Here is an 11,691-nt window from a genome sequence, read left to right as displayed (position 1 = left end):
GCATTGAACTCAAGACGCTCTATAGCGCAGCGCACTATAAGATACTTTTAAAGGTAATTTACACTTGAGCAGACATGCCAGCGTTTACCATGAATGTGATCTCAGTGAACATCGGGGACAAGGCCTTTAAAAGGCGTATTTTGGGTTGCATCGTGCCCTGACATAAAAAATTATTTGAGCACCACTGACCTCAACTTATATTTAGAGTACTACTGAAGTTCATAGCACTTCTAAATGAGTAATTTTCCTTTGTGAACATGATTCCATTTCCAAAAAGACATACATACTGTTCAAATGACGAATACTTAATTCCCTTTGAATAGAGATGTGAACAAAGGGTTTTAAGACACTATATAGAGGTCATGTTATTAAAGGTACAGTCACCCGTGATTAAATTACAAACATTACTCTTTGATTTTTAAAAGATGAGTGAAAAATAGATCACTTCCAGATCAGTGGAGGCTGCTGAGGGGAGGGCAGCTCATAATAATGGGTGGAACGGAGTGTTTGATGTATTTCATACCATTCCACTGATTCCTCTCCACCAATTACCACAAGCCCATCCTCCCCAATTAATGTGCCACCGATCTGTGTTCCAGATAAATACAGTAAGTATATTTTTGATCAGCGATCATCATGAGATATTTTATGTAACAGCGCCCTCTGGTGTTTGTGATCAGACTTAACCGTGGCGTTCAGGAACGAGTTGTTGGTGAACTCCACGGTACAGGGCCCGGGGCAGCATGGGTCCCCCTCCAGCTCCAGCGGTCACATTGTTGGGCGCGGCCGTGCTCAGGATGATAGCGGGCACATACAAGGTTAACTGTGGGCCGCGAGCGGGCCAGTAGCGGCCCAGGTTGAAACCGTTGATCCACACCTGGCCCTAGAGATTAAAACAAAACAAAGGAAAATCATTCACAAAAAGGCTAGAAATAACGTACGTGTTCAGGTTTCAGTAGTGTCAGGGACCATGAACAAATATGTTGCACTAGGGTATATAAAACTAACGTGGTTCAGTAAACAGTGCTTATGTGATGAGTAACCTTGTCTGAGATCTGAAGAGGTGTGTCTAAGGCTAATGCCTCGGCTTTAGCTCTGAGGGCTAACACACCAGTCTTGTCATCACACAGTTATACTGACCAAGACAATAAACCAACATGTGACATGGAAACCATGTGTTTGATGTATTTAATACCACTCCACTAACTCCGCTCCAGACATTAACATGGGCCCGTCCTCCTCAATTATGGTGTCACCAACCTCCTATGTTGCGTTTATATTTTTGTTCAGTAATAGATGAGCTGGTTAAGAAGCTAAGATTGTTCTACAGAACCAGATCGTTCCTTTCTCTAAGCAGTGAGAAGCAGATTATTCATTTTATCTGTTCTTGATTATGGTGACATTAGTTATCAGATGCTGCTACTCTTAAACCTTTGGATGCCATCTACCATAGTGCCCTTCGTTTGGTTACAGATGACAGTTTTGAGACTCATCACTGCATCCTGTATCAAAAGGTTCATGTGTATATATATATATATATATATATATATATTAGTTTGGGTATAAAGTATACATTTATGTTGTATATACAGGGCACATTTGCAAAAGAGGCCTCAGTCTTAATATGTCTTCCCTGTTAAAATAAAGGTACAAAAAGAAAATAAAAATATAATAAAAGTTTGGGTTGGCATTGGGCCTAGTGCAGATTTACCAAACCTTACAATGGTTTTGGTGTTTTATCATGGTACAATAAATCGAAATATAATGAACAAAGATACAGAGTATCTTTGGAAGTTGGACAGATAAGAATTGTGGAACAATGGCACTGCATAGAGCAACCATATGCATTACATATTTTACCAATCCGATTTGTTGTTTTTTATCAGAGTAGATGGGAATGAAATAGAATCGACTGAGTTGTTCGACTGAGTCATGAATCACTACATCTCCATCTATGAGATTTATGTCTGCAACTGACCGTGGCCCCTTTGTCTCCTTCCCAGTTTATGCACTTTATAAACCACTAGAGGGTACCGCGACCAAAGAAATCTCCACCGACAGTATTGCTGCCTTTATCAGATCTCTTTTGACATAAAATACCAACAGGTTCATCAACAGCATGTAAAAAATGGTTCTGTAATATGTCGATGTACACATTTCCTACTTTCACAAAACAAGCTTTATTGGGTTATAGATTCATAGCAACAAGCATTCACAAAGACGTGATTGCACAACTCTGTGTGACCAAACAAACAAACATACGCTTTACGAATAATTACCACAAAGGATACGTTTTGAATTTGTAATACATTTTAACCACAAATTTGATCAATAGGATAATATTTATGTTCAGGGATATGTTTAAAAATTCTGATGTAGCTAACGTGGCTAATTTTCAAACATCTCCTTGGGAATTCCCCGCCAAACCATGTATGAATCTAAGCATGAATTCAAAATCATACCAGATCATAATGGAATATGAAATTGTTGCCAAACACTCAGTAGCCCTCGAAGCACAGTGTCAGAGTTAAGATCATCTTTAACACCCCTGAGCTGTTATTTCTCAAGGCACCTCCAGACATGAGAGAGTTGCGGTTCTTGTTAGTGCAGCAGTAGGCATTCCAGTAGTAACTCGGAACATTGACTTGCTCGTTCTGGTCTACCCACATGCTTTAGTTCTGTCGGTATTGTGGAGAGCTTTCTCTGCAGCCATTGTTTTGGTTGTATTTTTTGATCTCACTCAAGGATCCTTTCTTATCCATTTGCTGTAGTGTTAGGTCAGGACGCATAAACTGAAAAATACAAATATTTACAAATTAGCCACTCCACTTCAAGCTTTGTGGTAGCAGTCCAATACAACCCATTAATATATTACTGGTATTCTAGGCTACTTGTATTTAGTCTGAAATTACAATGTACGAAATAGTACCTTCTAGTGCTTATTGCATGAATACAATAGTACAATAGTACCTGCTCCACAGCTAATGTCCTATTCTACTGTAAATATTTAAACTACACTAATGTGATCATTCTGTAGTTGTGCCATTCACATTAAATGGCGCCTGCACTGAATATATAGGACATTTTAAAAAGGTGATAATGAAATATGCAAACCTGTGGTTCATAATAAACTATGGACCCCTCTCTGCCAGGAACCCCTTTGATATCCATTTCATAGACAGAGTACAGAGGGATCCTCCTGCCACGGTCATACTGAGTAGCAAAGTAATAGTGGTTACCGTTTCTCTGACAAATGTATGCAGGAGAGGAAGCATTATAAGCAGATACATTGCGCATGTCACGACTTCCGCCGAAGTCGGGTCCTCTCCTTGTTCGTGCGGCGCTCGCCATTGTCGATCCACTTTTCATTTTCCATTGGTTTTGATTTGTTTTTTTCACACACCTGGTTTCTATTCCCTCACTCCGCTTGAGCGGAGAGCTACATTCAGACTGGCGTATTTCTGAAGAAAGTATCTGTGCCCCTGTGGAGAAAAACATCACAGATGACTTCGCCGCCTGTACACACCCCTGACATCAAGGGCTTTATGGTCGGTTGATTAGTTGTATCCAGTGAGCTGGTGCTGGGCTGGAACAAAAGCCTGGACCACATGCAGGTTCCATATAAGGATGGAATATTAGCCAAAACATGTGTGGCTGTAGCTGTGATTGAGTCAGTGCGAAAACTTTGTAACTAAGACCTAAAGGCTAGTGCTACTGTGATTTTGAGCATGGCTTGAGCTTAGAGAAAGGGCACTCTCTGTCCACATCCCTCATTGGTATGACAGTAATTTCCCCTCACAAATATTACACAACCTAAATATTACGAGGTCATACATACTGTCTGTCTGGACTGTCAGGTTATGAGCCTTACATCATTAATTCAATGTACATGCTTATCACCTCAATGTATGTAAAGTAAATTTCCAGCTGGAAAAGCTTACTACTTTTAATGATCTAAACATTTAATTAATAAATCACTCCTTCCCACCCCATCTCAATGCCAAAGGTGTCATATCCAACACTCAAAAATGCTCAACTTGGTTCTTTATTCGATAACAAAACAAGAGGAAAATTAAATCTATGAAAACTGGACCCACCCAGTCAATTGTTGTGATACCAAAATATTTGCTAAATGCGTAACATATTGTATAAAACGTACCATGATATATATATATTCTTTTACAAAAACAATAAAATGCAAAGAAATACATTTTTTCAAGAGAATATCATTATGCTAAGAGGGGTTTGAAAGGTTGGCGCTTTGTCACATTTGATGAATATCTGTGTGCACTGATATTACATACATGCAATTGTGTGTGTGTGTTTGTCATTTTCAATAGAAGCAGTGAAGAGGTCATTGGATCTCAACCAAAACAATGGAAATGCCATGGAAACGCATGGCATGGGGGAAAGATGTTGTGGGGGGAAAGATCCAGAATCTCAATGGCCACCAGCAAAATTAGCCTACATTTAGGCTATTGTTTATGTGTTTTTCACACTATGTTGAGGTAAAAATCGGAGAATAATGCTGGTATGGATGTCAACCCGAATACATTTTGATGTCATCATCACCAAGAAACTGCATTACAGTTAAAAAAACGACTACCACCATTGACTTCTCTATACTAGCTATGCTACCAGTCAATACAAATGAGAGTTAGCCTTCAGCAGTCACTTCTACTAAACCTGAAAAGGGACTACTTCTAAATGTTATGCCGTGAAAACAGACAGATATATCCAAATCAAACTTTAGTAAGCACATTATGGGCATGTTACAATACATAAAACATGACAATTTTCAAATATTTATTTTGTTAAATCAGATTGGTTGAATGTGCGTCCTTCTATCCCCCACGGTCTGCGTTCCATTGACTTCTTTACCGCATCTATTAGCGCTCAACACTTTAGTTTATCAGAGATGATCAGTCCTGGTGATCAGGGAGATAGAGAGAGATACAACCACAAGAACAGACAGGCTACTGCCAAGCAATTGAGTAGAGGAGCCTTTGGGGGTGATTGATGGAAGACTCGTACTTGTAGGAGATCTGGTGAGACAGACAAAGACAGACGTTCATTCTCCAAAGAATAAGGTAGACATTTTAAAAACACTTGACTTTTGTGTCGTCTACACCTGTTTGGTAGTCTAATGTTGACATATCTTTTCGCTTACATAACCTGGCCTCACCTGGGGAAGAGGTAACAGTCGCGGATGCTGTCAATGCTGTGTGTCCTTGAACTTGTCAAAACGATCTCTCTGTACTCGTGATCTTTATTTCTTACATTCTTTACCTCAGCCACCCTAAACACCTCTGCTGGGGATATCAGCTGATCAATGCTGTCTGAGAAGCAAGTGTACTCATCAATGTTGACTACAGTGCAGGAAATAATGTTGAAAAGGATCCCATTGTCTGAAGCAGATTCCTCCGCGTCGGAACGTTTGGCCTTGGTTGTGGTAAACCTCCCAAATCGCACTTCTGACCCTACTTGTGCCTCATAATCTTTGCTTGAACCACGAAACACAGTTTGGCAGTTCTCTGTCTTCAAAAGCCTCATGGCATCCATTAGAAGGAAGTGGAGGGATTTGAACCGGAAGTTGCCATTATAGACAGTGACATTCCCACCCTGAGTCTCCACTGCTTGGTTGAACATCTTTCTGAACACATTTCCCCCATGTCCATAAGCCATTAATGCATCCGTGTGTTGCTTGACGCCTCCCGGGATTAACTTTGTACACTGCTTTGCCCCCCAGACATCCCTATACTCTAAACTGCCTTTCAGTTCTTCTTCCAGCAGACCCCCTTCCACAACCTTCTTCAACATCTGCTCCCGACAGTGAGTGTACTGGTCATCCACGGCATTAGGAACCATGTCCATTACATTTGCCTGAGTCACCTGTAATAGAAAAGAGAATTGAAAAGAAAAGAGAATTGTTACCAGGAATAGGCTCACTCTGGATCTGGGAAACGGGCCCAGAAGTCTGTCCTTACAGTATGGCTGGTTCAATCAGTGGTGTAAAGTACTTAAGTAAAAATACTTTAAAGTACTACTTAAGTCGTTTTTTAGGGTATCTGTACTTTACTTTACTATTTACATTTTTGACAATTTTTACTTTTACTTCACTACATTCCTATAGAAAATATTGTACTTTTTACTGCATACATTGTTCCTGACAACCAAAAGTACATTTGGAATGCTTAGCAGGACAGGAAAACTGTGAAATTCACGCACTTATCAAGAGAACTAGTGGTCATCCCTACTGCCTATGGTCAGGCGGACTCACTAAACACAAATGCATCTTTTGCAAATAATGTCTGAGTGTTGGAGTGTGCCCCTGGCTATACATACATTTTAAGAACAAGAAAATGGTACTGTCTGTTTTGCTTAATATAAGGTATTTATTATTTATACGTTTACTGTTGATACTTAAGAATATTTTAGCAATTACATTTCCTTTTGATACTTAAGTATATTTAAAACTAAATGCTTTTTCCTCAAGTAGTATTTTACTGGGTGACTTTCACTTTCTATTAAGGTACACTACCGTTCAAAAGTTTGGAGTCACTTAGAAATGTCCTTGTTTTTGAAAGAAAAGCAATTTTTTTTGTCCATTAAAATAACATAGAATTGATCAGAAATACAGTGTAGACATTGTTAATGTTGTAAATGACTATTGTAGCTGGAAACGGCTGATTTGTTATGGAATATCTACAAAGGGTACAGAGGCCCGTTATCAGCAACCATCACTCTTGTGTTCCAATGGCACGTTGTGTTAGCTAATCCAAGTTTATCATTTTAAAAGTGTAGGGGAATTCGTCTTCTGACGAAGAGGAGTAGTAGGAAGGATCGGAGAACCAATGCGCAGCGTGGTAAGTGTTCATGATATTTATTATAACTCAGAACACTAAATAATAAAACAACAAAGAGAACGAAATGAAACTGAAACACTTCTGTCTGGTGCAGACACAAAACAGAAAACAATTACCCACGAAACACAGGTGGGAAAAGGCTACCTAAATATGATTCTCAATCAGAGACAACGAACGACACCTGCCTCTGATTGAGAACCATACCAGGCCAAACACAAAAACACAACATATAAAAAAGAACATAGACAACCCACCCCAACTCACGCCCTGACCAAACTAAAACAAAGACATAACAAAGGAACTAAGGTCAGAACGTGACAAAAAGGCTAATTGATCATTAGAAAAGCCTTTTGCAATTCTGTTAGCACAGCTGAAAACTGGTGTATGTTGATTAAAGAAGCAATAAAACTGGCCATCATAAGACTAGTTGAGAATCTGGAGCATCTGCATTTGTGGTTCGATTACAGGCTCAAAATGGCCAGAAACAAATAATTTTCTTCTGAAAATTGTCAGTCTATTCTTGTTCTGAGAAATGAAGGCTATTCCATGCGAGAAATTGCCAAGAAACTGAAGATCTCATACAACGCTGTGTACTACGGTACTCCTTTCACAGAACAGTGCAAACCTGCTCTAACCTGAAAAGAAAGAGGAGTGGGAGGCCCTGGTGCACAACTGAGCAAGAGGACAAGTACATTAGTGTCTAGTTTGAAAAACAGACGCTTCACAAGTCCTCAACTGGCAGCATCATTAAATAGTACCCGCAAAACAACAGTCTCAACGTCAACAGTGATGAGGCGACACCAGGAGGCTGGACTTCTAGGCAGAGTTGCAAAGAAAAAGCCATATCTCAGACTGGCCAATAAAAAGAAAAGATGGGCAAAAGAACACAGACACTGGACAGAGGAAGATTGGAAAAAAGTGTTGGACAGATGAATCTAAGTTTGAGGTGTTCGGATCACAAAGAAGAACATTCGTGAGACGCAGAAAAAATTAAAAGATGCGGGAGAAGTGCTTGACGCCATCTGTCAAGCATGGTGGAGGCAATGTGATGGTCTGGGGGCACTTTGGTGGTGGTAAAGTGGGATCTCAACCCTATTGAGTTGTTGTGGGAGCATCTTGACCGTATGGGACATAAGAAGTTCCCATCAAGCCAATCCAACTTGTGGGAGGTGCTTCAGGAAGCATGAGGTGAAATATCTTCAGATGATCTCAACAAATTGACAAGTAGAATGCTGAAGGCCTGCAAGGCTAGAATTGCTGCAAATGGAGGATTCTTTGACGAAAGCAAAGTTTGAATTAAAAATCATTATTTATAACCTTGTCAACAACTTGACAATATTTCCTATTCATTTTGCAACTAATTTCATGCATGTTTTCATGGAAAACAAGGACTTTTCTAAGTGACCCCAAACTTTTGAACGGTAGGGTATCTATACTTTTACTCAAGTTTGACAATTGGATACTTTTTCCACATCTGGGTTCAATCATTTCAATCTTATGACCCCCCAAAAATGTGTTTGGTCAAAACTCTTACCCTGTGAGAGAGCGCAGCAACGAGGATCAATATGAATGTCTTCTCTCTCTGGCCCTGCATTTTCCCAGAAATGGCTGCCTTGTGTGTTCTGGTGACCAATGAATGAGGGATTGAGAGGAGATGGGACAGATCAGAGATGAGAAACAAAATGCAATTGAGAGTAAATTACATTGTGAGGTTATAAATAGCAAACAAGAATCTTAAACTTACGCAGACACAATTTTACTGTATGTTTTACAACATTTAGGGGTCTTTCATCACAAAATGTCCAGGCAATGTTTAACTACACAACTACTGCCCCTTCTCACAGGTATTATTCTGAAAGTTGACGCAACTACTACATAGATATTTTCAGTGTGGTATGTTCCTAGACTCAAGTGTAAGTAGCCTACAGCTGTTTTAATTGAGTAAGTTCTACTATTAATGACTCAAACTATAGGCCTACAATTCACTGTTATAAAAGGCCCTGAAACCTAACAAACATAACATGAGACAATCAAAATAATACATGAAAGATATGATTTGGACACATAGCTTCAGAGTCGTGTGGTGATCTAAATGTAATTAACAAACATACAGAGTCAGAGTCTGGAAGTTGGACAGATAAGCATTGTGTAACAATGGCACTGCATAGGGCTACAATATGCAATACACATTTTACTAATCAGTTTTGGTTTTTAGTAGAGTAGATGGAAATTAAATAGAATCGACTGAGTTGTTCGACTGAATCATGAATCGAGGCATCTCTATGACAGTCGGACAGTAATACCTTAACTGGGGAGGACAAGCTCATAATGGCTGGAACGGAATTAATGGAATGCTATCGAACACATCAAATACATGGTTTTAATGCGTTTGATACCATTCCATTCACTGCATTCCAGCCATTATTATGAGCCGTCCTCCCCTCAGCAGCTTCCTGTGATGCTATGGCATTTCTGTCTGCAATGTTCCACATTTGCATACTGATCGTGGCCCAGTATGTAGCCCTTATATACTCCTGGGTTTCACAAACTTGGTCCCCCTCCCCCACTAATGTAATGCAAGTTGGACCCCCCCATGTGACATTGTTGCATACCCGGATGTGACATGACATTTCAAATTATTAATTTATTAAAAGTTAAATTCTTTAATGTAGCTTCTATGTAGTGCACGTGCGCCAAATAAAAAGACCAGTAGCCAACCAGAAGCCTTCAGGTGTGTAGCTTTTTTTTATGTTGGCCATTCAAAGTGGCAAAGAGGCTCAATGTCAAGGAAGTGTAGTGGGAGTTCACTGATGCAATGCAAGTTGGAAAAAAATACGGAAATAAAAGTTAACGAAATTAGAAGGATTAGGCTACAATGAGTAGGCTGTTGTTTTATCTGAATTGGTTTGGGGAGAAAGCGCAGCATGTGGCCTCAATTACAGATGCCTTCAGAATGGTTGACTTTTCCACATTTCACTGATCTTTGTGGCAGTTTTCGGTTTGACAATTTGTTTCAAGTGTATGTGGCAGTTCTGGCTTGTATGGCACCCTAAGAGAACCCGCCCTTCAGCGCCCGAACTCGGGGGCGCCCCCTTGACGTTGCCCTGGGTGCCTGCCCATGTCGCCCGTACCTCTATGTTTAATGTAACACACATACATTAATTATTTATTTCGGTTGCCTTGTACCGTGAAGTTTGTTCTATTGAAAGTATTTGACTCTGATGTGTGCCAGAGAAAGTATTAGACTCTAGCCACAAAATTAAGGAAATTAGAAGAGTGGGGAGAATTCTGGCAGGGGAGATTTTTGGCATAACGGCAAGGAGTCGTATACCAGTTAATACTATAGCGAATTGGTTAGGTTTCTAATGTTAGCTCATCTGATGTTAGCTGTCTGACTTTATTAGCAAGCTAATTTTCACACCATTATTTATCAGATAAGTTGGCTAATGTTGCCCAACATTTCTCTGGCTAGCTAACGGGTCCAGCTAGCAAGATACTTAACAGTGCTAATACTTGTTCACCACACTTTCTCCCTCACCTCAAACTTTCCAAAAGCCAGTAGTTTTTCGGTTACAGCTCATGAAGTACGCTTCATCACCTTCTCACCCCGGTCTCCGTGGTCAGGCTTTTCACCTAAAGTCACCTCTTCGTTATCGTTCAGGGGACGCGCTGCTGTGACTGACAAGCTGACTTTCCAGAGGCGCGCTGATGCTGTAACTAGTATGTTGGTTGTCTCCTCTTTCTTCAGGAATGTGCTGCGCTGCATTCTGCTGTTACGTAACGATTGGCTGAGCCTTCGTCAGTAGTGATCCAAACCCACCCCCAAACCGTTCTCATCGGATCTACACGAATCACGTATGTCACCTATTTTGGTTTAAAAACGGCGAATTGATTACACGTTGGATGGTGTATCCATACAACCAGTCACTACAAAGGTACAGGCGTCCTTCCTAACTCAGTTGCCGTAGAAGGAAGGAAACCACTCAGGGATTTCAGCATGACCTTAAAACAGTTATATAGTTTAATGGACGTGATAGGAGGAAACTGAGGATGGATCAACAACATTTTAGTTACTCCACAATACGAACCTAAATGACAGTGAAAAGAAAGAAGCCTGTACCGAATAAAACATCTTCCAAAACATGGATCCTGTTTTCAACGAACCACTAAAAGTTATACTGCAAAAGAATGTGGCAAAGCAATTACATTTTTGTCCTGAACACAAAGTGTTATGTTTGGGGAACATCCAATACAAATGACTAAGTACCACTCTCCATATTTTAATGTTATGGGTATGCTTGTAATCATTAAGGGAGCTTTTCAGGATAAAAAATAAACGGAATGGAGCTAAGCAAAGGCAAAATCCTAGAGGAAAACCTGAGTCTCCTTTCCACCAGACACTGGGAGATGAATTCACCTTTCAGCAGGACAATAAGCTAAAACACAAGGCCAAATCTACACTTGAGTTGCGTACCAAGAAGACAGTGAATTTTCCTGAGTGGCCAAGTTACAGTTTTGACTTAAATCTACTTGAAAATCTATGGCAAGACTTTAAAATGGTTGTCTAGCAATGATCAACAACCAATTTGACAGAGCTTGAAGAATTTTGAAAAAGAATAATGGACAAATGTTGCACAATGCAGGTGTGGAAAGCTCTTAGAGACTTACCCAAAAAGACTCACAGCTGTAATCGCTGCCAAAGGTGATTATACAAAGTATTGACTCAGGGGTGTGAATACTTATGTAAATGAAACATATCTGTATTTCATTTTCAATAAATGTGCAATAAAATTCTAAAAACATGTTTTCACTTTGTCATTATGGG

General features: G+C 39.9%; 1 protein-coding gene and 1 long non-coding RNA gene across 2 annotated transcripts; both read right to left on the bottom strand.

Annotated features, from left to right (window-relative positions):
• Nucleotides 1-2,156: 2,156 nt before the first annotated feature.
• LOC135574020 (uncharacterized) lies at nucleotides 2,157-3,911 on the bottom strand. The gene is made up of 2 exons (XR_010465134.1): nucleotides 3,115-3,911; nucleotides 2,157-2,792 (listed from the first exon to the last, which is right to left on the bottom strand). It is a non-coding gene; the product is annotated as an uncharacterized LOC135574020 (long non-coding RNA).
• Nucleotides 3,912-4,027: 116 nt separating this feature from the next.
• On the bottom strand, nucleotides 4,028-10,627 carry LOC115137309 (T-cell ecto-ADP-ribosyltransferase 2-like). Its single transcript, XM_029673563.2, has 4 exons — nucleotides 10,405-10,627; nucleotides 8,401-8,488; nucleotides 5,186-5,892; nucleotides 4,028-5,045 (listed from the first exon to the last, which is right to left on the bottom strand). The coding sequence occupies exons 2-4, from the start codon at nucleotides 8,458-8,460 to the stop codon at nucleotides 4,913-4,915; spliced, it is 900 nt and encodes a 299-aa protein (XP_029529423.2). The 5' UTR covers nucleotides 8,461-8,488; nucleotides 10,405-10,627; the 3' UTR covers nucleotides 4,028-4,912.
• Nucleotides 10,628-11,691: the final 1,064 nt, after the last annotated feature.

This window comes from Oncorhynchus nerka, linkage group LG11 (genome assembly GCF_034236695.1).
Source record: "Oncorhynchus nerka isolate Pitt River linkage group LG11, Oner_Uvic_2.0, whole genome shotgun sequence".
Classification (NCBI taxonomy): domain Eukaryota; kingdom Metazoa; phylum Chordata; class Actinopteri; order Salmoniformes; family Salmonidae; genus Oncorhynchus; species Oncorhynchus nerka.
Note: the sequence above shows the minus strand (reverse complement) of the source record. Positions and strands in the feature narration are given on the sequence as shown.

Bases quoted from the DNA above. Each gene is read 5' to 3' on its own strand.
- LOC115137309 (XM_029673563.2), bottom strand. From the start codon at position 8,460: ATGCAGGGCCAGAGAGAGAAGACATTCATATTGATCCTCGTTGCTGCG. The intron at 5,893-8,400 runs GTAAGAGTTTTG...TTTCTATTACAG, and splicing joins TTGCTGCGCTCTCTCACAGG to GTGACTCAGGCAAATGTAAT. The intron at 5,046-5,185 runs GTGAGGCCAGGT...CTGTCTCACCAG, and splicing joins GACTGTTACCTCTTCCCCAG to ATCTCCTACAAGTACGAGTC.